Genomic DNA, 27407 nt, shown 5'->3' on the forward strand with positions numbered 1-27407 from the left:
TCAAAATGGCGGCCTGAGTAAATGTTTGGGAAATCGCGTAAATTCTTTCAAAAATCCTCTTCTCCAGACCCACCAGTCAGAATGCTCCCAAATTTGGCTGACAACAATAGGCTAGGTCCCAGATAAGCTACACGTCTAGTGGTCCTTTTTTGTCCTTCACAGTGCAGTTGAGCACAACGAATCACAGAGCGGACGATGTCGGTAGACCAAGGAGAGCTGAGCTATCACACTCTGTGACATAGAATTCAGCATTGGCTTTTCTGCCCTGGTATGAGCAGGGAATACGTACAGTCCTGAACTGAGGTATGTTAGATCCACAGTATGCATGGAGAGTATCTTCTTAGGGATGGTTGTGTCAGTCTGGGGGGAAGCCATAAAGGTTGAGCTTGACTGGAAGCATTCTTCTGGATATTCTGAGTGGTAAGACGTTTTCCTGGATGCCTGTGTCTATCTTGGCTCTGAGAGTGGTTGGAGTGTTGGGACGATTGTTCAGTCGAATGTCGACGCTGGTTAAAAAACTTCATCTCGCTCATCACATGGGAGCAAGGTCAGTGGAGGCAGCCTGCACAATACCAATGTCAGTTTCTCAAAAATCTCCTCCAGACTATGGGAGATAGGTGCATGTGCAGGCTAGCCAGTGACAGAGTGCATCTGGCATGAGGGACCTTCGTGGAGGGCCTCGACGTGGCTGTTCAGTTGTGCTGGGTGTGTATTGTTGCTTGGTGGATTTGAAAACGGTTTTGCAGGGTCCCTGTTTTCCAGATGCATCATACATGGATCCTGAAGCTGGACACTTGACTCTGGGATCTGAGGGGTGACCACCAGCACACCATTGGTATTGGTGCTTGTGACTATTGGACCGCTGGACAGGGTGAGCTGCTGTGTCACAAGTGAATTGCTCTACATGGGCCCAGGTGGCCTCTTCTGTATGCAGCAGGTCTACTATGCTGTCCAATGTAATCATCCTTGCCTAGAAGTATTTCTTGGACTTTATTTGTGCCTGGTGCCAATTACTAAATGTTCAATGAGATGATCTTCAAGCTTTTTAGTGGTGTCAAATCTGCACTTTTGAGGCTGTAGCTGTAATGTAGTCATGGAGTCATCAATGGATTCAGCAGGCTCCTATTTATATTTCTGTAGATCGAAACTGTTGAGTCAGAAATTGGTCTTTGGCTCAAGGTGTGTTGTGAATTTCTCAAATATTTTCTTGGGTTTTTTTGCGTTCGTCATCAGACAGGTCCCATGAATTGTATATCTGGAGGCCTTGCTGTTCTACCCACAGCAGCATGTATGTTACTTGCTCATCTCGGCTCTTCCCAGAGAGGGGTCTCTTGAATACAAATTCAGCATACTACTTGAATGTGACGAATACAGAGAGCAGGTTTGGGGCTTGCCAATCCATTACAGTTTGCCAATCCACATTTAAAGCTTTCATCCACAGCTTGATGGAGCACTGCTCTCCCCTCTGGGCTGGTGCTCCCACCTCACACCTTTCTCGGCTTCATGCTGTGAAAAACAAGGCACTTAGGATCAATGGTATCTCCTTCGATGAAGCCGAGTCTTTGGGTCTCTCACTCTTTCACCGCAGCCAGGTTGGTGGTCTTTCTGTCTTCCACCATTTCCTCTCTGGTCGCACTCCCTCTGCTCTGTCTGTGATCTGTCCCCCCCCCCTCCCATCCATGTTTCCACAGGGCGCTCAAGGTCTGCCAGCAACCCCATTCTGGTGAAACTACCAAAATCAAGAATCACTGCTCACCTTCACTCTTTCATTCCTCTTTTTTCCTGCCTTTGGAACAAACTCCCACACTTCAAAACAGCTGTTTACCACCATCTCATATATTCCCCCATCCAAAAGCTCGATCTTTTCTATCCCTGTTAATCTATCCCATACGAACATCATTCAAATTTCCTGCTTTCTTTCCTGAAAGTCCCTGTGGTGTCCGTCTTGTTTACCCCGTGTACCCCGCTCCATCCCTCTCCCTTCCACAAATCTTCTAATGTCTGTGCTCCATACTGTTTTGTGCTTCCCTCTCCCACCCCTCTTGTCTCATGCTCACTGTATTATATGTTCTGTGTGTTAGCTCTTATATGAACCACGACAATGCAGACAAAAAAAAAAAATAAGATGAGTCGATGCCGGATGTTACCCATGTTGACCATGGGAGGCTAAAAAAACATGTTGGGCGACCGAGAATGGTGGTGGCATCCTCCTCAAAGGCAAACCCGAGGCACGCAGTGGACAAATGAATTGTACATGTTGACGAAAATATGCTCTTATCTTATCTGGTTTAAGATTGGAACACCATTGCCACCATGTGATCGAGATCGGGATCGAGCGTGGTGGAGGAATAATAATCATGAAAAGATCACACAGATGACCAAGGCAATGCTTGCTAAATGGTGGTGTACTGAGAAGTGAACACAGAACCGGAAGTACAATCAGATTAATTGCTGCACAAAATTACAGGTTCACAAGGGTTCATTAGCAAAGGTCCAATAATATATCAGCGTTTGACACTACCCTTTGTCGTTTGACACTACCCTACCATGAGCCAAGACTTCTATATTAAATAAAACAGAATAAAATTTCCTATGGCATAGAAATTATATTTGACCCTTTCAAGACTTGCTCTTATCACCAAACCAAACAGTGTAAGTTTACCATCATTCACAGCAATTGTTTAGTGAAAATTCAAATTTCACATCTTGACGATGACCACTGGACGTGCAGCTTATCTGCAATCTGGCCTGATGTTGTAACCCAAATTTGGTAAAATTCTAACCGGTGGGTCTGGAGAAGAAGATTTTTGAAGGAATTTACAAAGTCCGCCATTTTGACCTCCTTAAAGTCACGTCACTGGAACGAGCTTTACCTGTCAGGAGTGGAACCTTGCTGCCAAATTTCAGCCGGATCGGCCCAGCAGTTTGGCCGTTGAAGTAAAAGTAGGAGACGGACAGACGGACAGATGGATGGAGGGTGCATGATGACAATACCGATGATGAATTGTAATTCCAGATAAGGTAATAATATATCACAGAACCTACCAGTCACATCCAAAGAGGACAAGTCACATCCAAACTGAGCTTCACCCTGATCGATTAAAAAAAAATGATCACTTCAAAGGGAAGTTACACATTACTATGGAAAATAGAGTGTTTGCAGTCATACACGCACATCGCCGCTGTCCCAAACACATGCAGGACTAAGTCAAGCATTAGCTCGACGACAATGAAAACCTTGGTGTCATCACAAAAGTGACAACTTTCTGACTGTGTATCTCGTCTAGCCTTCACAATGAAATCCAATGGTCAGCTCCGGATATGTCTCGACCTGAAGGACCTCAACAAGGTCAGCAATAGACCTCACCACCATATACCAATCCATCGATTGGGACCATACTCTGTGCAGTGTTGGTGCTGCCGAAGCAGTCTCCTGGGCTATTGGGCACAATCCTGGATGGGTTTCCACTCTAATACAGGATACTCGATTGGATACACCAATGTAGGAGGTAATCACTCCCAACTTCCACAATTCATCTGTGTTCTCGAAATTGGATGTGCGGAATGGATACTGGTCAATTGAGCTCAAGTTCTTCAAGAGCCCATTCGGGCATTATTGCTTCCTTCAGCTTCCATTCAGTCTTAACTTGAGAGAAGAGGGATTCCGACTCACTCCATGAAGCTATCCCAGACTAGACCGCTTGAAGGCAGTGCTTTACTCCGGCGTCATGCTGTCAAACTTCTCAGGTCGATATATGATCACCAAGTTTGAGTTGTTTTTGTTGCCCACTTTTGGGATTTTTATGTTATTTTGCAAAATTGAAAACTAGAAGCAGATCTACTTTATATTCATTCTGGCTGGCTGCTGGTTGTTCACTGTGACTTCTTGAGTTTGACTACGAGACTGTAAGATCATGACTTTGTCAGCACAGTACTTGTGGTGGCCTGTTTTCTGGAAGCCATGCTGGAATGTAAAAGATTTTATTTGAAACTACTTGCCTTGAAGTCATGATGGTTTTGTATATTGTATCTGAATGACTAGAAATACCCAGCCTGAGGGTGGGGGGAGGGGAGGTAGTGGGGAGGTGGGGCAAATATATTTTGTGCTGTGGCTAATAACCCCACCCCTCCCCCCCTTTGCCTGTATCAGGGGTCACTAAACTACTTGCACTGAGATGTGTGTACAGGTGAAAATCGTAAGTCGTCTCTCCCCTCCCCAACTTCATGGGGAAGAAGGAGCGGAGGGGGGGGGGATTGCACCCATGTCCTAACCCTGGGTATCGTAGGATTTCCTCCTCCCACCTCCCCTCTTTCCCTCCACCTCCCCTTCCTCCTCCCACCTCACAGTTATAAATAATTTAGTGAATGTAAATGGCGTTCACAAGGTATGGTTTGAAGTGACTTAACTCACGTACGATAAAACTGATGGACATTACTGATTTATTTTTTAACCATGAAATATTCCCAACTTTATGATCACCAATCATATGAGTCTGCAGAGGTGGTTATAGACCAATATGACACCTAATGGGACAAATGCCTATGCTCGAACTCTCATCTCATTCGCTGCTACCTGAGCAAGCAACGACCAATGTGGAATTTTACCAAAGGTTTTGAATATTGGGGCTTTCCAGGTCTTGCATTGAACAAGTCGTCATGCTTCCAGCAGATGTCGATATTGCTTTTCCAGTTTCACCTGTCACTTCATTTTAGGCCTCTATAAATAATTGTAAATTGGGAAAAAACCCAAATAACTAAAAAATTAAATAATGGAAAAATTATTCTTCAAAAAGCAGGACACCACGGACAGCAAGACTAAACACTTTATGCCTCCATCTGGGAGCCATAATTAGAAGATCTGAATATCAGGGGTTGTTTCAAGGTCAATGTCATCCTACAGAGTGTTGTACTTATAAATGCACCTGAACTATAACATTGGTTCTCTGAAGAAAAAACTAAAACAACCATTCTCTTGCACCTCTCGAACCTGGATATCAACAGGGTTGTTAAAGGATTCCATTTGCAGTTACAGAATGACACTTGGCATCACTAATCATAAACCATGATGGAAAAGAGAGAGTGAGAGATGCTGATGTTGATGTGGATATCAAATGCTGTGCGTGGTGTGCCATGATTACCATCGTGGCCTGGTCAGTACTTTGAGGTGCACAATGAGAGGATTACAATACAGGTGTTGTCACCAACCCTCATACCCCCATTAGGAAACGAAGTGAGAGGGGGACTGTTTAGCATCGAGACTCTTTACAGGAGGTTGGGGTATGGAAGTAAAGCTAAATTTTCTGTCTGCTCGCATTAGTTGGTGGATGTTAATGATCCCACAGTGCCATTTGTGGAGAGGAGGTACATTATTGCTTACACCAAAAACAAACTACAAATTCCTGCTGAAATCTGCTCCAGTTGAACGTTAGGCCGAACCAACGGTTCATGAAAGACTTGGGCCTGAAGCCTTCATCGGGCAACCTCAAAAGAAGATGTGATTAATTGCAACTGCTGATATTGTAACGTTTGTGGATCTTCAAAACTGGTTGTGCCGCAATGTGTGTAGAGGCCCAGACATTCTCCGCAGCCACCCAGACAATTTGGCATGAGTCGGTGGTTAAACACCATGTGGCCATGGTGAATTTGCCTGCCCGAATTGGCAGAGTGAACCAGTAGCAAACTAGAAGGGCACTCAGTAGAGCACATACCTCCGCTATGCAATGCGTGATCCACAAGATCCAAGTTGTTGACTTTGGACCTATGTTGTTGTTTTGGTCGATGTTGACCTCAAAAATAATTGGCTGGTTGAAATCGGTGACTTGAAATATAAATCCTCTTCAAACTTCAAGTCAATCGGATGGAAATTGAGTATTTTAGAAACAACACCTTTGTTGTTGACCTTTGGCCTATGTTGACCTTTTGGTCCATGTTGACCTCAAAAATAATTGGCTAGTTTAATTCAGTGACGTGAAATATAAATCCTCTTCGAATTTCAAGTGAATCAGATGAAAATTGAGGATTTTAGAAATTCCACCATCGTTGTTGACTTTTGGCCTATGTTGACCTTTTGGTCGATGTTGATCTCAAAAACAAGAAGCTTCTTCCTTATGACAAACTCTACCATGTAGTGAAGTTTCGTGAAGATCGGTTAAAAATTGTGACCTGGAGGCGACAAACAGACAAACAGGCAGAAGAACAAAATCGACGAACCAATATACTTGAAAAATCTTCGATTTTTTTTTTTTCAACGTTTTTTTTTCGAACTCTTTCGGTTCTGGGTTTGGAGCGTTGACAGGTCTCTTTCAGGGCTCTCTGCTGACGATCTCAAAGTTAAGTCTCTGGTCGTTATCTGTCCCGTTTTAACTGTTTATTTTCTCACCTACATGTTACTGTGTGTTCTGAGTTTCGTTTTGTTTCAAAAATCATGCTATTTTATGAGATTTTGTGTACCTTGTCTTACTGGGTGATTGAGGCCTACCCTTGAGGCTTGAGGCCTACCGTTTCCCCTCGGTGTACGATCGTGTTTATTTGTTTTTTCTCCCCATTACCTTCACTTTCTATCTTCCCCACTTTCCTCACGCCCCCCATCCCCCAATCCCAACTAATCACTCCATTTGTTATCTTAAATCCCCCCCCAAAAAAACCCCACCTTTCTCCTTGCACACTCACGAGTCTCGAATCTTCTTCTTCTTCTTCATCCTCTTCTTCTTCCTCGTTTTTTTCTACAACACTTCCATGACCTAATCTGTTGAAAACTCTCAAACATTAATAATAATAACAAAAATAATCTCTTATAATGCTTCATCGTCCTCTTTCACGCATGTGGTACTCTTTACTGTTTCATAATGCACTACTCTTCTGCTATTGAAACAGACTGCTCTCAATTCGACCTTTCCTTCATACCTTGCCGAAAAAATCCAACTGTTACAGCGTTTTTTTCTCTCCATTCTGTGAATTCGCCTTTAGTGCATCCCTCAAGAATTGTGTTAAATCGCATCTCTGACCTAAAACTTAAAAAAACCCAGTTTGCTATGAATGTTCGCTTTCCATCAACCATTCTTTTTTCCCAACTTCAGTGCCAACTCACCCCTCTCACCCCTTGCTCTCAAAGCAACCATCCCACTCTTCTCCCTCCAAGCCTCTCTCTCAGCTCTCTCAAAAACTCCTCCCTCACCTTTCTCCCACCATTCATCCCCCTCACTCATCCTTCTCAAAGTTGCTCCTCCCATCCCATCCACAAAGCTGCCTCCTTCCACTGCATTCTCACCTCCATCTCTTCAGTCCACCTCCTCAAATCCTCAACTGCCTTCTTCCCCCTCCCTTGTCCTCATTATCCTCCAGCACCACAGAGCCTTTTTTCCTCCTCATTCGGTCCCCTCCCCGAGCTATTCTGCAATCCCCCACACTATTTCAACAATGCTCCTTACCTCCGCCCCTTGTCCTTTGTCCTACCCTCCCCCTTCCCCCCACCCCCTGCACCCAAAGAATCCTCCCCTACCTCTTCATTAAAAGTGTGGACCTCAAATATCCGTGGCCTTCGCTAAAACCTTTCAGATCTTTCCATACAGGTTGCCACTGACAAACCAGACATAATCTGCCTAACAGAAGCTTTCATCCCCCAAGATGTGTCTGACTCCCAAGTATCTCTCCCTGGTTACTCCCTCCTCCGGTTTGACAGACCTGAGCCTCGTCCTGGTGGAGGAGATGCTCTCTTCATCAAAGATTCTATTCCTCACTCTCCATGCACTGCCCTCACCCCCCACACCCCCAGGAATACCTCTGGCTATGGCTTCCCTCCACTCCCACCTCATGTTTATATGTGTACTGTACTGTCCACCTAACAATGATGACTCCATCTCCATCTACACCTCACTCCATCCATCTACACCTAACAATGACTCCATCTACACCAAACTATCCAAAAACATGGAATATCTTCGATCTTCTCATCCAAACTCTCTCTTCCTCAAATGTGGTGACTTCGGTTGTCATCATGCCAGTTGGCTCGGTGTCGGTACCTCTCTCACCTGCCATTGCACTTCAGCAAAAGCTTTCTGCGACTCATTGGGACTGACTCAATAGGTCAACTTCCCGACCCGGATCTCAACCAATAGTTCTCCATCTCTTCTGGATCTGATTTCGGCAAATTTCCCTGCAATATCTGCTGCTCTTCCTCCGGTCAAATCGGTTCTTCTGACCATGTCCTTGTCAAAATGGACATCTCTATGGCTATTATCAGAGAACCACCTCACCGCCGTCGAGTCTGGCATTTCACTCAAGCTGACTGGCAGGGTCTCCAAGCAGCCATCAAACTTACAGACTGGTCTCCTATCGCTACTTTCTCCAATATCAACTCATCCTTGGAATTCTTTCAAAGAAACTTGCTCTCCCTCATGCACAGATTTATCCCCTCTCGTCTTCAGTTGTCCTACCCTTCCTCCTGCCCTTGGTTCACTGAAGCTTGTGGTGAGGCAGTTGTCCTGAAACAACTTGCCTTTGCCTCATGGAAAGCAAACCCAACTGAGGGCAATCTCAGTTCCTTCCATAAAGCTCGGAACAAGTGTGTATCTACCCTCAGGAGAGCCAGAAAACATATTTCTCATCTCAAATCTGAACTCTCAAATCTCTCTCCCTCTTCAAAATCCTGGTGGTGTCTAATCAAATCTGTTTCTGGTGTATGTTCCCCCTCCATCCCCTCCCTTACCTCAAATGGCAGCACAGCATGTGAAAAAGCTGAATGCCTAAACTCGGTGTTTGCATCTAAATCTTCTGTCCAAAACCCATCACTTTCTCTACCCACCTTACCCAGTCGCCCCCAAATGTCCCTGGACTCTGTGTCCTTTTCTCTTGACAAGGTGGAGAGCTTGCTGTCAAACCTCGACTCAGATTCTGCAACCGGTCCAGATGGCATCAGCCCACGTGTCCTCAAAGCCTGCTCTTCTGCTCTTGCTCACCCTCTCTCTGTTCTATTCACCCTCACATTTGCTCAAGGTCATCTGCCATGTGCTTGGAAATCTGCTAACATCACTGCCCTGCATAAAAAGGTGCAAAAACAGATCCCTGCAACTACAGACCAATCAGCCTTCTCCCAATCATCAGCAAGGTTATGGACACCATCATCGCTTCAGACATTAAATCCTTCCTCTTCAACAATGGCTTGATTTCCGATCATCAATTTGGTTTCAGACCAGGTCACTCTGCCCTGGATATGCTGCTTCTGCTCTCCCAACAATGGATGGAGGTCCTCAATGCCAGACAGGAAATCCGAGCCGTATCCCTGGACATATCATGTGCTTTTGACACGGTCTGGCACCCTGCCCTGCTCAGCAAACTCTCTTCCTATGGAATCCAAGGCCATCTCCACTCATGGCTTGCAGACTTCCTCTCCTGTCGCAGTCAACGTGTGGCCCTAAATGGAGTTCTTTCATCCCATCTTCCTGTCCAGGCTGGAGTTCCTCGAGGTGGCGTTCTGCGCCCTGTTCTTTTTCTGATTTTCATAAGTGATCTCTCCGACTCTCTGGAAAATCCTCTATATCTCTTTGCTGATGACTCCACCCTCTGCTGTACCATTGGTCATCCCTCAGACTGGCAAGCAGCAGCTTCTTCGCTCACTGCAGATCTGGATAAAATCACAAACTGATCCAACACGTGGAACATGTCTTTCAATCTGGACAAATCTCACACTCTCACTATGTCTCTTCGGAAGGACCGTTTCGAACCCCCCCCCCCCATCCACTTTCTGAACGATCCTCTTGAAGAATTCCTTTCTTTCAAGCTTCTGGGTCTCACTATCTGCCATGACATTTCCTGGGAAAGCCACATTTCAAACCTCACCTCCAAAGCCAATAACCGACTGGGAATCCTCCGTCGTGCAAAGTCCTTCCTCGGCCCACCTGAGCTCATGACCACTTACAAAGCTTTTGTCCGCAGCCTGATGGAGTACTGCTCTCCCCTCTGGGCTGGTGCTCCTGCTTTCCACCTTTCTCGGCTTCACGCTGTCAAAACCAGGGCATTTCGGATCATTGGCATCTCCCGCGATGAGGCTGAGCCTTTGGGCCTCTCACTCAATCACCACAGGTTGGTCTGTGGTCTTTCTGTCCTCTACCGTCTCCTCTCTAGCCTCGCCCCCCTCTGCTCTCTCTGCTATTTGTCCCCACCACATTTCAACAGGGCGCTCAAGGTCCGCCAACATTCCCCTTCTGGTAAAACTACCAAAATCACGAATCACTGCTCACCTTCACTCTTTCATTCTTCTTTTTTCCCACCTTTGGAATAAACTCCCTCACTCTATCCAAGGTGTATCCAAGGATGAAAGAGGATGAGTGTATCCAAGGATGAAAGAGAGCAGATTTCAATGGGCATGTTGGGGAAGGGAATAAAGAGGATGAGGAGGTGATGGGTAGGTACGGTCTCAATAAGAGAAATGTGGAAGGGCAAATGGTGGTAGAGTTTGCAAAAAGAATGGAAATGGCAGTGGTAAACACGTATTTCAAGAAGAAGGAGGAACACAGGGTGACGTACAAGAGTGGAGGAAAATGCACACAGGTGGATTACATCTTAAGCAGGAGATGCAACCTGAAAGAGATTAGTGACTGTAAGGTGGTGGCAGGGGAGAGTGTAGCTCGACAGCATCGATTGGTGGTCTGTAGGATGACTTTAGAGGTGAGGTTGAGGAAGAGAGTGAGGGCTGAACCAATGACCAGATGGTGGAAGCTGAAGGAGGAAGACTGTTGCGTGAAATTTAGGGAGGAGGTGAGACAGGCGTTGGATGGTGGTAAAGATGGGTGGGATGATTGGGCAACGACAGCAGAAGTTGTGAGGGAGATAGCTAGGAAGGTACTTGGTGTGACATCTGGACAGAGGAAGGAAGATAAGGAGACTTGGTGGTGGAATGAGGAAGTACAGGAAAGTATGAGGAAGAAGGGGTTGGCGAAAAAGAAGTGGGATAATCAGAGAGATGAAGAAAGTGGGCAGGAGTACAAGGAGTGGTGGCGAAAGGCAAAAAGAGAGGTGGCAAAGGCCAAGGAAAAGGCATATGACGAGCTGTATGAGAAGTTGGATACAATAGAAGGGGAAAAGGATTTATACCGATTGGCAAGACAGAGGGACCGAGCTGGGAAGGATGTGCTGCAGGTTGGGGTGATAAAGGACGTAAATGGGAATGTGCTGATGAGCGAGGAGAGTGTGTTGAGAAGGTGGATGGAGTACTTTGAGGAGCTGATGAATTAAGAAAATGAAAGAGAGAGAAGGTTGGAAGAGGTGGAGATAGTGAATCAGGAAGTGGGGTGGATCAGTAAGGATGAAGTGAGGACTGCTGTGAAGAAGATGAAAAGTGGAAAGGCGGTTGGCCCAGATGGTATACCAGTGGAGGCATGGAAGTGCTTAGGAGAGATGGCAGTGGGGTTGTTAACCAGATTGTTTAATAAAGTCTTGGAAAGTGAGAGGATGCCGGAGGAGTGGAGATTAAGTGTACTGGTTCCGATTTTCAAGAATAAGGGTGATGTGCAGAGCTGTTGAAATTACAGAGGGATAAAGTTGTTAAGCCATACCATGAAGTTGTGGGAAAGAGTAGTGGAAGCAAGGTTGAGAGGAGAGGTGACGATCTGTGAGCAGCAATATGGATTTATGCCAGGAAAGAGCACCACTGATGCGATGTTTGCTTTGAGAATGTTGATGGAGAAGTATAGGGAAGGCCAGAAGGAGTTACATTGTGTGTTTGTGGATTTAGAGAAAGCTTATGATTGGGTGCCAAGAGAGGAGTTGTTGCATTGTATGAGGAATTCGGGAGTGGTGGAGAAGTATGTGAGGATGGTGCAGGATATTATGAGGACAGTGTGACAGCGGTGAGGTGTGCGGTAGGAATGATGGACCGGTTTAAGGTAAAAGTGCGATTGCACCAAGGATCGACTCTGAGCCCTTTCCTGTTTGCAATGGTGATGGACAGGTTGACGGACGAGATCAGACTGGAGTCCCCATGGACTATGATGTTCGCGGATGACATCATGATCTGTAGGGAGAGTAGGGAGCAGGCTGAGGCGAGCCTCGAGCGGTGGAGGTACGCACTGGAGAGAAGGGGAATGATAGTCAGTCGGAGTAAGACGGAGTACATGTGCGTAAATGAGAGGGAGGGTGGTGGTATGGTGCGGTTGCAAGGAGTTGAGGTGGGGAAGGTGGATGGGTTTAAATACTTGGGATCAACTGTCCAAAGTAACGGAGAGTGTGGGAGAGAAGTGAAAAAGAGAGTGCAGGCAGGATGGAGGGGGTGGAGAAGAGTTGCAGGAGTGATTTGTGACAGAAGGGTAGCTGCAAGAGTGAAGGGGAAAGTATATAAGACGGTAGTGAGACCAGCTATGTTGTATGGTTTGGAGGCGGTGGCGCTAACAAAAAGACAGGAAGCAGAGCTGGAGGTGGCAGAGTTAAAGATGCTGCGATTCTCGTTGGGAGTGACGAGGATGGATAGGATAAGGAATGAGTATATTAGAGGAACAGCGCACGTCGGACGGTTTGGAGACAAAGTGACAGAGGCGAGATTCAGATGGTTTGGACACGTGCACAGGAGGGAAGCGGAGTATATCGGGAGAAGGATGTTGAAGATGGAGCCGCCAGGCAGGAGGAGAAGAGGAAGGCCAAAGAAGAGGTTCATGGATACGGTGAGGGCGGACATGCGGGTGGTTGGAGTGTCAATGGAAGATGTGGAGGATAGAGCGAAATGGAGACGGTTGATCCGCTGTGGCGACCCCTAACGGGAGCAAGCCGAAAGAGGAAGAAGACTCTATCCAATCCCATTTTTCCCTCCAGGCCTTCAAAACAGCTGTTCACCACCACCTCTTATCATCCCCCATCCAAATCCTCGATCTTTTCTGCCCCCGTTAATCCACCCCAAGCCTACCTCCTTCAAATTCCCTGCTTTTCTTCCTGAAAGTCCCCATAATGTATTCCCCTTTTTCCCCTCCCCATCCCTCTCCCTTCCCCAGATCTCCTGTCTCTTTTCCCCACTGTTTTGTCCTTCCCACTCCCTCCCCTCTTGTCTCATGCCCCCCTTGCTGTATCTTGTGTGTTCGCTCTCACACGAGCCTCGACAAGGTATACAAAAATAAAAATAAAAAAGTAACAGACAGAAAGGAGTGAAAACATAATCTCCCTCACCTTCGGTGGCAGAGGTAAATAATAACATTGTAACAAAGCATATATTAATTAAACGTAAAAAATATATTAACAACAGCAATATTTGTTTCATTTATGGCAATAATTATCACGAACGTATAATCCCCACCCTGGCCCAAGCACATCTGGACTTGCTGAAAAGTCAAGCAGTATAGCAGGCAAGTGTGCTGCAAGGTGGTGAAGGCCAATGAAAATTTGGTCCAATGGACGAACAGGCCCACAAGTTTGAACAGACCAACAGCTCGGTGAGATCACAAAGAAACACCCATAGGTTGGCATTCATCGTGTAGGACTGATACCCTCTTGAATGCCCTCCCACTCCTACTGCATTGAAGTCCCTTGTCAGGGAACTCAGACTGTTGTTATAAATCATATATGAATTAACTCTTCAAGGTTTCTCTTCTCTCTGCGGCAGACTCATCTTCCGGCTTTTGTTTTGGGATCACCGGGAAAGAATTTGAAAGAACCAAAGGGTGCTCCATTGAAAAACAAAATCGTGATTGAAAGAAATATTTGAAATGGCAACAAAATACTCTCACTTGGTAAATATCATCAATCCTTTTAGAGGATTCGAAGAGAAGCAACTTCTGCCTCTGACCATACATCCATGAATGTGCCTGATTTCCTCTGATCTCAGAAGCTGAGCAGCTTTTGGCCTGGTTAGTACTTGGATGTAAGACCACCTGGGAAGACCAGGTGTTGTAGGCTTTTTTTTCTCTCTGCAGGGGAAGTCTTCTGTTGGGTGTTTGCTGCTGCCACTGGTGCTCTCTCCGGTGGATTCCTTTTTGCCGAACTGCTGCTTGTGTACCTGAGAAGATGCTCAGCAATCCAAAAAGCAGGTATTTCGTGTAGGAATCTTTTAAATTGAGGTTATTGTGACGGTTTAATTATGAACATGCTTGCTTTAAAAACCCGCCTCTCCGTATTGAAGAAAAAGCATCATGGGAGTGTGTTCATTCCTTTCCCTGTGCTGGTAATGATGATGGTGTTTAAACCAGTACAAAATTAATTGGTTCATGAGCGCCAGCCATTGACCACTATATTCGTTATGTTTGTGTGTTTGTCTGTCCAGAGCATAACTCTGTGGACTTTGATCCGATCTTGATGAAACTTGGTTATGTGTTCGATATCAATGTCTGGTTGTTTTCCTGGATGAAGGTGTGGCTACGCCCATTGTGTGCGGAGCCACGCCCCCAAAAATAGCCATTTTTAGGGGGTAGTCAGATTAAAAATCTATCTTCTCCGAGGGAATTCACTGAATGGAATGGGTTCTTCGGTATTTGAATACCCAGGTCGAAAAACCAGTTAAAACCAGTACACATTTTCAACTGGTCTCTATTGGTTCTAATTGGTCTTTAACTGGTCTCTATTGGTTTCAACTGGTACCAGTTAAATTCAGTCAGAATTCCAATTTCCCAGTTGAAAAAAACAGTAGCTCATATTTGTACCAGTTAAAGTCTTACTGGTTCCAGTTGATACCAGTTGCAATGTACTGGTCCCAGTTGATACCAGTTGCAATGTACTGGTCTCCCAGTTGATACCAGTTACAATGTACTGGTCCCAGTTGATACCAGTTAGTTAAATACATGTATTTCAACTGGTAATATATCACTCTATTCCAATTTCCATATTAAAACCAGTAAGAAACCAACTGGCTTTACTGGTACCAGTTGGCTACTGGTTTTCAACTGGTACCAGTTGACCAGTAAGCTACTGGTCTTTACTGGTTTTTTGACCTGGGTAGCAAACTGAATTATCTAAAACTTGTCGTTGTCCGATTTTTCATTTTCGTCCCAAGGTCAAGGTCAGAAACATAGAAAATTGCGAATTTTAACGTAAAAATCATACCGCCCAAACTTTGAGAGCTAGGATGACAATATTTTTTATGCGTAATCTTGAGGTCATTCCCCACCTAAAGTCTTGAAACCATTTAGCTCTATCCCGAATACCTTGCCCGTGGCGCCCCCTTCAAGTTTGTTTTTACACTGATTTCATCAAAGTATGGATAATCCGAGGAGTGCGAAATGCCATATAGCCTATATGACGTTATATTGTTCCTGGAATGTTCCAGAGGAAGTTTTGCACCAAAGGTCATAATCCTTGACCTTTGCCCTTTAAAGTTCACAAAGGTCAAATTTTCAAAGTTGTGGGAATCTAACCGGGTTTTCGACCTTCTTCGACGAACTAACTCCAACAAGCTATAGCACGTATCCTGTTTCCTTATTTTAATATCCACAACATTGTTTTGTGACCTTTAAAGGTTATGCAAAGGTCAAATTTTTAAAGTTGTTGAACGAAACCGGGTTTTCGACATTTTGCAGCTAATAACCCGTCACTCGTACCACATCATGTTGATAATTTTTATAACTTGGTCAAAAATTATCACATTGTCTCATCCTTGACTTCTGAAACGATCTACATCGTCAAATACCGCTCGTGAACCATCGTCGTCTTCAGACTTGTCTCACTTCCATTTAAATTACAACGACGTGTTGTGAATGAAGATCGGTTGATAATGAAATCCTCCGTTGTGTCTCCAGCGGTTTGTGAAGAAGAAGAGTCACGTGACGTCGAGCCGCCGAAGCTTCAAAATGGCGTCGACGATGGTAAACAGGAGAGTCAGCTCGTTCATTCTCGTCACGGTTGTTCACCACACAAACAAAATCCACTTCGCTCAATCGTCTTGATGATGTTGAACAAAAGTCACTCTTAATACTTCTGTGTGGAGCTACTCGCCAATGAGAAAACGCTTGTTAAGAAAAGCGCTCGAGCTTCTAACATGTCATGTTGACGAGCTCCAGTGATGACGGCCTTTGCCAGTGAGATAGTGTGGGTTTTAAGTGCTCCCGCTCTGTATAGAACCCGGCGGTTAAAAAGAAAATGTTCCTGTTTGGGTGTGCTTTATCACTCTTCTCTTCCACTCCCTTCACACCACATTCCCTTCCCCTCATACTGCCCTCCCACTCCCTGTCCCACCACCTCCCACTTCCCCGTCCCGGAGTGTATACACAGCAACGTTTGGTGAGAATTTGCTCTCCCCTCCTCCCCTCCTCGATATTCTCCCCTCTCCCCCCTTCCTCATTCACTTCCTAATTCCCCCCTTCCTCACCTCCTCCACCCTCCCTCCTCTCACTCCCCCTCCCTTCCTTCCCTTGTTTCTTCCCCCCTCCCTCTCTCACTCTCGCTCACTTCCGTCCTCCTTCCCCTCCCTTCTCTTTCACCCCTCCCTTACCACTCCTTTATATTCCCGTCAGCAAAGCAATAGCGAAGGCTGCATTTGCTGGTTGCAAAATAAACGAGAAGGCCACGCGCTAGAGCGCATACCTCCACCTCGTAGTGCCCGATCCACGAGAACACATCTGGCCCAATACATTGTTGAAATATCATGCCATGTATCATTTTTTGAGCCCAATCTCTCAATGCTGAAGAATCACTGAAAAGTCTCATAGTCGGATCCGGATTCGGATCTTCACCAAAATTGAATCAATTCTTCCTAGTCAGATACCCAATATGTCCACCAAGTTTCATCCGAATCCATCTTCAACTTTTTGAGATCTTCTTCTTCTTCTTTCGGCTGCTCCCGTTCGGGGTCGCCACAGCGGATCATCCGTATGATCCGCATAGTGATTTGGCACATTTTTTACGCCGGATGCCCTTCCTGACGCAACCCTGGTCGCCTCTTACGACACAGGGATGGCTATTTTTCGTTTTTGGCCCGATCTCTCAAAAGTGAAGAATCACGTACAAAATTCGAGTTGTCGGATCTGTATCTTCACTAAAATTAAATCAGTTTTTCCGTGTCACACACCAAACCTGTCTACAAAATTTCAGCTGGATCCATCCACAACTTTTTGAGATATCCTGTACACAAACAAACAAACACACAGCCAGAAATCGGTGAAAATATAACCTCCTTCATTGTGGCAGACGTAAATATCATGCTATATATATATATATATATATATATATATATATATATATATATATATATATATATATATATATATATATATATATATATAGTTTTTGGCCCCATCTCTCAATGGTGAAGAATCACAAAAATTCTAGTCGCTGGATCCGGAACTGGATCTTCACCAAAATCTAATGAGTTCGTCCTTGTCACACACCCAACCTGTCCTCAAAATTTCATCCAAATCCGTCCACAACTTTTTGAGATATCCTGCACACAAAGAAACAAACAAGCAAAGAATAAAAAGACGTCGTGCAGAGCACGATACTTCTAAAATCCACCCCTCTCTCCAAAGGTTGCCATGGATACATCAAATTGTCCATTTCATTAAGATTAAAATTCACAATCTCAATCAAACTTCAGGTAAATTGGATGAAAATTGATTATTTTTCAGATTGAAATAGATTTTAGAAGCTTGACCTTGAGTTGACCTTTGACCCTGTGACCTCAAAAAATAGTTGCTTTCCCAATTCAGCGATGGACTATGCAATTGCTGCTAAATTTTCAGGTTAATCAGATGAAAATTGATTATTTTAGGAGTTTGACCTGGAGTTGACCTCTGACCTTTTGACCTCAAAAATAGTTGGTTTCCCAATTTAGTGATGCAATATTCAAATATTTTTTTTCAAATTACTTGTCAATCGGATGAAAAATGACAAATTCAGAAATTTGACCTCAAGATGAAATTTGACCTTTGATCTCAAAATCAATCGACTTCTCAGTTGAGACTACCTTGTTTCTTAGTAAAGTTTCATGATGATCAGTTTAGAATTGTGACCTGTAGGCCACAAACGGACAATAACAAAATCGACTGACCAATATACTTGAAAAATCTTCGATTTTGCAAATAACAAATGCACAAACAGACAGAGAGGGGTGAAAGCATAACCTCCTTCACCTTCGGTGGTGGAGGTAATAAACCGATTCGATTTTATCGTGCTTTAAATGTGCTGTTCCCAATTCACCCGACTACAGTGTTGCGGTTCTGTGAAGCCGGCGCTCCCCCCTAGGCAGTGGCACACAACATATAGCATCCCAAGACAGTTATTTAATTCGTGTTCGTTTTAGATCGCCCTTCCCTAATGTCTATGTCTAGTGGGTTTATGGGACTAAATGCATTGTGATGGCTTTTAGGCAGGTCTTTATCCTTTACTTATTTTACTTCACACATGAACCCCTCCTTTCCTTCATGCAATCATGCAGACCACAGAAACAGGCAGCTCATTCGCATACGTGTGCTATTTCCCGTTCAAACCTCACGCCATTTCCCAACTGACGCTCACCTCAAACCTTTGCTGCACGTGAACCCCAACGCCACAACATTTTTACAACCAACATGACACCTTCATAATAATCCCCACCCCACATATTTGAACCCCAACTCAAGCTCATCTACACTCACCATTGATGCCACGACAACCACAACCACCTCTATTAAGAACTTGCCACACTTCAACAACTACGCAACACCACCGCTGTCGTCGTTCAAACACCGTCACCACCGACGTTCACCACCTCCACGTTCTGGCATTGAGCTCAGAGTGCAAGAGTACACCAAATTCCATTCAGCTTTGTGGGGATAGCCCTGGTGCTCCATTCAATTACGGCCCCGTTGGGTGTCCAACGAATATGGCCTGCCCACTCTTCTCTCACATGTGGCCCACCTTTTCTTCTTCCTGGGGTCACGGAGCAGTGGAATGGAACAGAATGGAACCGAGTCCACCTGTTAGTGGGACACACCAGACTGAGTGCTGCCTGAGCCCATGAGTAATTACACTTACAGATCTCTTGCACTCACGATTAGGACTATCCTCTCACGCATTCTTTCCTCTATTTAAAACCCCCCTGACACAAATCTTTACACCCTCCTCTTTGCATCTCATCTGCAATCACCGCACCCGTCATTATTGCAATTCCCCTTGACCACACACAGGAGACACCTCAGTTTTCTTCCCCTCCTCCACCTCCTCCTCCTCCTCCTCCACCTCCTCCCCCAAAACGACTGGGAAGGATGGGCCTGTCGGCCACACCTGGTATTGAAGAGGTTGCACTCCTTCTACTGTTTTTATCTTTATTTGCTCTCTCGCCTTCCTCGAGGAATGAATCTGATGGTGCCTGTTTTGTGTAGTATAAGTTAAGAATGTGTTAGTTCATTATATCAGCATTGTTCTGCCCTGTGTCTCTTGTTCTTTTGTAAATATCGGCATTTTTCCTTGCTTCACTTCTTGAAATAAATCTGCTTGTGTTATAAATGTACCCAGCTCGTCGCATCTGTTCCTACATTGGTCCAGTGTAGTCCGTACTTGGTTAGCCGGGAATTTCTACCCACGTGATGTGCTCTTGTTAGCCGGTGTGTACTTGGCAGCTGATGCAAGAAGTGAAGTCGAGTACGCATCGAGGGCATGAGACCCCCCCACCCCCCTTTGATGCTGACAATCCACCGGAAATGGTAACATGCAAAGTAGTGCGAACCTGCTAGGATTAGTGGCACCAATCGGCGCTCGTGGTTGATTAGCAACCCTCTGGACGTGGAGTTATCTGTGCTCGATGGCTTCAGGACCGGGTGTTCGAGAGGAACTCGAGCGCTTCCCCTCGTGGTGAAACTCGAACCCCAGATCTGTAACAACAGGTTTATTTGCCAACTTGTTTATACATCATGGAGTTCCCGTCTCCTGATGACCATACCCCATGAAACAGGTTCTCATTAATGAATGGTTTATTTGCACAATAAAATGGGGTGGAGGAGAACACCAGAAACATGACTGCACATGTGAAACCAACTAATACAAATGAACGAAAATATACCCCCGTGCCCATGCTACCACCTTGGTACTTAAATAGGTAACATATTCACTCATTCGGGGGATGACAAAACAGATAGAAGGGAAGACGAGGCAATAAGAACCTTTGACAGTGGATTAAGAGGTTTAGAAATGATCGTGGTTTTCGATGGGGGAAGATAAGAGATGGTGGTGAACCGCTGATTCAAAGACCTGGAGGGAAGAGTGGGATTGAAGAGAGTGTGGGAGTTTGTTCCAAAGGTGGGACAATAGAGGAATGAAAGTGTGAAGGTGAGCAATGATCCTTGATTTTGGTAGTTTTATCAGAAGGGTGTTGCTGGTGGCTCTCGAGCGCACTGTGGAAATATACGGGGGACAGATCACAGACAGAGCAGAGGACGTGAGACCAGAGAGGAGATGGTAGAAGACAGAAAGACCACCGACCTGCCTGCGGTGAGAAAGTGAGAGACCCAAAGACAGCCTTATCGTGGGAGATACCAATGATCATAAATGTCTTGGTTTCCACAGTGTGAAGCTGGGAAAGGTGAGAGGCAGGGGCACCAGCCCAGAGAGGAGAGCAGTACTCCATCAGGCTGCGGACGAAAGCTTTGTATATGGTCAGGAGCTCAGGTGTGCCAAGGAAGGACTTTGCACAAACGAAGATGCGCATTCAGCGACTGGCTCTGGAAGCCAGCTTGGAGATGTGGCTTTCCCAGGAAAGATCATGGCAGATAGAAGTTGATCATAGCAAACACACAAGCTTGAATGAAAGAACTTCTTCAAGAGGATTGTTGGAAAGTAGATGGGGGGGGGGGGTGGTTCCAGATAGTCCTTTCGGAGAGACATAGTGAGAGTGTGAGATTTGTCAGGATTGAAAGACATGTTCCAAGTGTTTGTCCAGCTTGTGATTTTATCCAGATCTGCAGAGAGTGAAGAGGTTGCTGCTTGCCAATGTGAGTGATGACAGATGGTACGCCAGAGGGTGGAGTCATCAGCAGAGATAAAGAGGATTTTTCTAGAGTCAGAAAGATCATTGATGAAAACCAGAAAAATCACAGGACCCAGAACACTGCCTTGAGGAACTCCAGCCTGGACAGGAAGAGGAGATGAGAGAACTCCATTAAGATCCACACTTTGGCTGCGACAGGAGAGGAAGTCTGTGAGCCATGAGTGGAGATTGTCTTGGATACCATAGGAAGAGAGAGTTTGGTGAGCAGGACAGCGTGCCAGACTGTGTCAAAAGCACACGATATGTTAGTGTCTTGTCTCAGGACAACCATTATTCAAAGAACGATGTAGGGATGCTTTCATATGATCATTTCTTGTGACCATCCCGACCTTGTTTACATACTTTTTGGAGGAACATCCCGACATCTTTTTACATTTTTACCTCTGCTACCGTAGGTGGAAGGAGGTTATGTTTTCACCCCTGTCTGCCTGTTTGTTACTTAAGAAATCTCAAGATTTCTTAAGTATATTGATGACTTCTGTCATCTGTTTGTGTATTAGTGTTTTTGTGTGTGTGTGTTTGTGTGTGTGTGTTTGTTACTTACGAAATCTAAAGATTTCGTAAGTATATTGATGCCTTCCGTTTCTGTCTGTGTGTTTGTTTGTTTGTGTTTGTTTGTTTGTAGGCACGATAACTCGAGAACGGAAGAAGCTACCAATGTCAAATTACACCACGTGATTCAGGAGGGTGATGGCTAGTGCTGATTAGATTTTGGTCAAAATCGGTCAAAGGCCAAGGTCACAGTGAGGTCAAACATAATTCCGTAAATTCATGTGGAGAAATGGAGTATTTTTGCTTCGGTCGACGTTACGAGTTCGTTTTAACTTCGATTTTAATTTTGTCTTCGGTTTTTGCGATCGCTTAGGACGCTTAAAACTCGGTTGTCGAAATTCTGGTAAAAATCGGATGTTTTGGAGACGTTTTAAGATTATATAAAAAATATTTCACTCGACGCGTCACGGCTCGTCACGTGGTGCAGCGCGCTTGAGCAGACGCGTCGTTGAGTCATGTAAAGCGTTTGCGTGTGCTTGCTGACGGTGTTTTTGATAAAGATGGTGTTTAAAAGTCGTTTTTTATCCCAATACAGGTTATCGTCGCATGCCTGACTCGCTGAGCCGTCAGATTATGTAAAGATTGTTGGTGTATGGCCGAATATTACGGTTTTGTGACTGATAAAATAATATAAAATAATTGTGTGGAGAAATGGAGATTTTTGCTTTGCTCGACGTTACGATTTTTGATGGTTTGGGACAGAATCATCTTAGAAACTTCTGGTTTGCGTCGCTACCTTCTCTAGAGACAGCTTTTATTAGACAAGGTCAGAGGTCAAGTTGACGATTTGGTAAGTACCAGTCTATGACTGCTTGTTTGGTTTATTGTGAGCAGGGTATCTCAAAAAGTTGTGGACGGATTCGTATGAAACTAGGTGGACAGGTTGGGTGTGTGACACGGACAAATTTATTCGATTTTGGTGAAGATTCAAATCCATATCCGGATACGAGAATTATTTAATTTTCATTGTGATTCTTCATCATTGAGAGACGGGGCCAAAAACGATATATGGCATGATATCTCAAAAATTTGTTGGCCCCAATATGCTCTCCTGGATCAGGCAATGCCAAGCGGGGGTGTGCACGCTACTGAGTACCCTTCTAGTTTAAAATGGTTTTATTACTTGTATTTGAGAGACTGGGCCAATTGCTCCAAAATTTGCTGAATATATTATTTTCACACACAGAAGGTCAGGTCCCAATAAGAACTTTCAATTCTTAATCAAACTGATCTAAACTTTCTTAATCCAACTTTCAATTCTTAATAATGGGGCTTTTGGCGATCAAGCATCACGGAGAGTGGAAGATCAGATTTGAATGTGCAAACCTAAACTGTGATTTATGTTAAAGTGCTATTCGTCATAAACAAATATATTAAGCCAGATTACCCAGCTGCAACCACGAGTTATCCGTCGACGTTGAAGATCTCACTGTGTCTTTTGCAAAAGGGTTTTTGAGTTCTTGCCGGCACACTCAACAAATCCCAAATTCCTGCCGGAATCGCCTGCAGTTGAACGTCAGGCCTGACCAGTCGGTTCGTGAAAGAGTTTGCCAAAAAATCTTCCCTGCTGATCTCACAAGAAGGTGCGAATGATTTGGGCTGTTGAAGTTGTGGTAGTGTAGTATTAGTCTGTCGGATGTGCTCGTTGCTCTGCTCCTGTTCTCTAATTCTTAGTTCACAGCAACAGGATGGAAACTCCAGCAACTTTAGCATTTGGAACTCTGTCAAATTTCCATGCTACCACGAAACGAATTACTTCCAGATCCGTGTTGTTTCTGTGACACATTGGTAGCAAATTCTCCATTGTGGACACAGTCGGCTGGAAATACGAGAGAAAAAGATCCCCAGAGGCTGTGCCGGTGGGGCATCCTTCCCTTTGGTCTATTGTTGGACTATATTTTCATTCCATCAATATTTTCTTATGAAAGCTGCCAGTGCAGCTGTGCTGCTTGAAAACAGCTGATCATTATCACCATACAATCGTCCTGAATCTGGTCACCCGACAGCCTTTAGACCTGGAAGCCAGCGGTTGTTCTGTGAAGGTCTTGGTGTCACGGAAATGGTCCTATTCGATTCGATTTTGAAAAGTCTCCAGCATAAATAGGAACATATTGCAATTTTGTCTTTCTGAAGACCTCATTGAAACACGTCACCTGGTAAGGGGAAGTGGTTGTCCACTATTTCTATCCCACCGTGTTCCTTGTAGGCCTGGAATAAGAAAGGCTGTTCGTTAAGCTAGCCACGACCACAGCACCTTGTTCGTGGCCCAGATGTTATTGCCTTTGGTCGTTTCAAAGCTCGCCGACCGACCGACTTGGTGCCAGGAACAGCTGGTGTTTTGACCAGCTGATTGATGAATCCTCAATGCGTAAGAGGTCTTCACTTTCTGTGACTATATCGTGGTCAAACCCAAACAAATATTATTGCTCTAAACTTTTGAGACTCGCTCTGTATATATTTCCACGTCCCCAGCCAGGACGACGCAAATTAGGGCACGAGATCTCCACTCTTACTCGAGCACCCTCGACCAATTACAAATTCCTTCCCAAATCACCTTTGAAAGTTTTACCTTCCAATCGGTTCGAGAAAGACTCAGAAAATATAATTTGCCATGGTCAACCACACAAGAAGGTAGTCATAGTTCGATCCTCCCTCCTCTCCCCACCCCACCTACCCATTATAAGCCTGTTGTTGGTTTAAAGGTTCAGGTGGCTGGCTTAAAATCTTAGGGACTTGAGTTTGAGCTCCTGCCGGCCGTTGAATTAACACCAGGTGGAGTTCACTCAGCCTGTCATCCTTCCGAGGTCGGCAAAATGAGTACCAGTGTATCGGTAATAGAGGGCACTACATCGGCGGGACAGCTGCACCCCCAGAGAATGAAGCAACCAGCAGCCACAGGTTGCACACGATAGCTACCTACCCCTTTTTTACCTACCCCTACCAGCAGCCAAGTTTTCTCAAACAGTCCTCATGGTTGATATCCAGTCCAGTGAGTATTGCAGCAAACTTTGTGACATTTCATTGTTAACCTCCGCCATCGAAGATGGACGGAGGTTACTGTTTTCACCCGTCTGTTTGTTTGTTTGTTTGTTTGTTTGTGAACAGTATTACGGAAAAACTCCTCAACGGATTTCGATGAAACTTGGTGGGGGGATTAGGTATGGTCCAAGGATCATGCCATTAGATTTTGGACTTGGTCCAAAATCCAATATGGCCGCGATGGCAGCCAATTTGAAAAAATATTTGAATTTTTTTTTTTGTATTTCTACATGTTTTAAGTGATTTCCAACCAAAAAAAATATAAATTTGTTGGAGAAAAAAAAAACAACAGAAAATTTTGCAACTTTTTTCAAAAAAATTTCGATTTTATTTGAAAAATATTTGAATTTTTTTGCATTCCTACATGTTTGAAGTGATTTCCAACCCCAAAAAATTGTTAGAGAAAAAAAACCCAGAAATTTTGCAACTTTTTTTTCAAAAAAAATTCGATTTTATTTTTTTGGCATTTCTACATGCGCGTCGATCTAGTTTAGTTTATTCAATCTTGGTTCAGTAGAGTCTGATCCGTTTTGACCTACAATGAATAGAATATCAGGTTCACTTAAGTGACCCAGCAGTATTGGCGGCAGAGGTTTTGCATTCTACCTGAGTGCTCCCCCTCTAGTTTTGAATGTGTTTACTTTGCCATGAAATGCATTTGGAACTGCACACACCTTGGTTGCAGACAAAATGAAAAATTAATTTTTATTTTGATATTTTGCGTCCAATGGACACCGGAATGACGACCGGTCTATTAACGAAATCAATCTATGGTTGCGCATTTGCTCCACAAACGATTCATCAAAGGTTGTGCAAGCATCATCCCATGGTGAGTTCCTGATGGAAGATTCTTTCTTCTTGTGTATGGCAGCTTAGCTGCCAGGGTAGCTATCATTTCTTGGAAGTGCGATTATGTCGCTGATGCAGTGCCCCTCTCCCAGTATACACTGGCACTCATTTCGCTGACCTTGGAAGGATGACAGGCTGAGTCAACCGCCTGGTGTATTAATTCAGAATTCAGCGGCCAACGGGGCTTGAACTCAGGACCTTAGGAACCAAAGCCACCACCCTAACCACTAAGCCAACACCACGCTCTCTGATGGAAGATGATCCGGCCATAAACACTCCTGCAGGTTGTGCATAATATGCTGGGTGTTGCAGCCTGGAGTCCGTCTTCCCTGAAAAAAAAAAACTTCTTCCCTGTCCTGAAATCTTACGGAGAGTAAAGATTAACTGTTTTCCCAAAAAGGTGAAGGCCACACATTTTTGGAAAGGGGTTTTGATAAAGTTTTATCAAGTTGAAAAATCCATGGTTATTTATGGTGGTTGGTTTTTGTACATCTCAGTAGGTCTGAGAAATGGCAGAAAAATGTCGTCAACAATTTATTAATCACAAGGGCAACCCCTTCTCCTTCCTTCCCATAAACTCCAACAAGAAGCCAAGATGGGTTTCTACATCACTTGCTTTTTGTTGTGAGTACACCTTTGACGCGATGACAAGCGACCACCTCTCGAGAAGGTAGCTCTCACTTGTAAACAGCGTCAAGTGACCCTCTGATTTCAACTCGCAAAAGCTGTGTCATATCCTAATAGACCAAAGAGAATGAAAACCAGGCATGAGCTCCTCTGAAGAATCCAGTCCACTGGAACACATTGACCAACTGACTTTTCAAAAGATACACCACTTCCCTTCCTCCATATGGTCCATGCACAACCCCTCTCTCTCCTCCTCCTCTCTTCTTCCTTATATTTACATAGTTCCAACCTTTTCCCATACTTTCTTCCATTCCTTCACAAATCTCCATTTCATTTTTCACATTTAACCCCTTCTCTTCCTCCTTTGTTTACTTTACCAAATGCATTTTGCGTGCCACTGCTGAGTTAATTATCTCTTTGAATGGTAACACTGAACAACAAATTTCAAAAATTTTTTTTTTACTGGAGATGTGTAAAGTGATTAAGACTAATTTGGGTACGCTGATTTCAAAAATCATAACCGTTTTGCTGTATCACGTCAGGATTTTCAGGAACAGAAATATTCCCATTGCCTAGAAGTCAGGATTTCAATGAAATTTACATATGTCTTTAACATGTCTATTTCGTACAATTGTTGTTAACTTGTGTTATATTTCTTTCTTTCAGATAAAGATGAGTAGGCGTTCCTGTACCAATCATCCTGACAACTTCTGTTATGTCTGTGGTCGGTATACCAAAAAAGATCAACAGCGAAGTATATCTACAGCAGTGAAAATGAAGGCCGCCTACTTTCACTACTTCGGGTGTAAGGTGGGGGACCAAGAACAGAGCTGGGCACCACACATCTGCTGCACAAGCTGTCACACAACCTTGACTCAGTGGTTGGTGGGCAAGCGCGCGAGCATGCCATTTGCGGTGCCCATGATATGGCGTGAGCCGCAGAATCATGATGATTGTTATTTCTGCTGCACAAGCATCGCCGGCTTCAACAAGAAGAATAAAGGTCACATCAAGTACGCTGACTGCGTCTCTGCTCGTAAACCTGTGCCTCATGATGACGAGAACCCCGTTCCAACACCCCCAGCTGATCAGAACATAGCTGTAAGCAGTGGTGAAGAGGATGGTGATGATGAACCTTTTGAACCCGACACTCAAGAATCACACCTTCTGAACCAGGGAGACATAAATGATCTTGTAAGAGATCTCTCGCTGTCAAAGGCGAAGGCAGAGCTGCTTGGATCAAGGCTGCGGCAGTGGAATCTACTTGAACCTAACACCAAGATATCCTTGTTCAGAGCACGTCACAGAGACATGGCTGAGTTCTTTGAGATGGAAGACACGATGACATTCTGCAGTGACATCAACGGTCTGTTGAAAGAACTTGGGTGTGATCACGATCCTGCAGACTGGCGCCTCT

The 27407-nt window shown here is 44.6% G+C and overlaps 1 protein-coding gene across 1 annotated transcript in view; it reads left to right on the forward strand.

Moving 5' to 3' along the window:
• LOC147012776 (uncharacterized) overlaps nt 1-27407 on the forward strand; it is a 93486-nt gene that overhangs the window by 39481 nt on the left and 26598 nt on the right. The window contains exon 3 of the mRNA XM_085853952.1: nt 13890-14003. Within this exon, the coding sequence (XP_085710078.1) occupies nt 13890-14003 (114 nt within the window). The remainder of the gene's footprint in view (nt 1-13889; nt 14004-27407) is intronic.

This window comes from Eptatretus burgeri, chromosome 14 (genome assembly GCF_056783735.1).
Source record: "Eptatretus burgeri isolate ZD-2024b chromosome 14, Ebu_testis_v1, whole genome shotgun sequence".
Classification (NCBI taxonomy): Eukaryota; Metazoa; Chordata; class Myxini; order Myxiniformes; family Myxinidae; genus Eptatretus; species Eptatretus burgeri.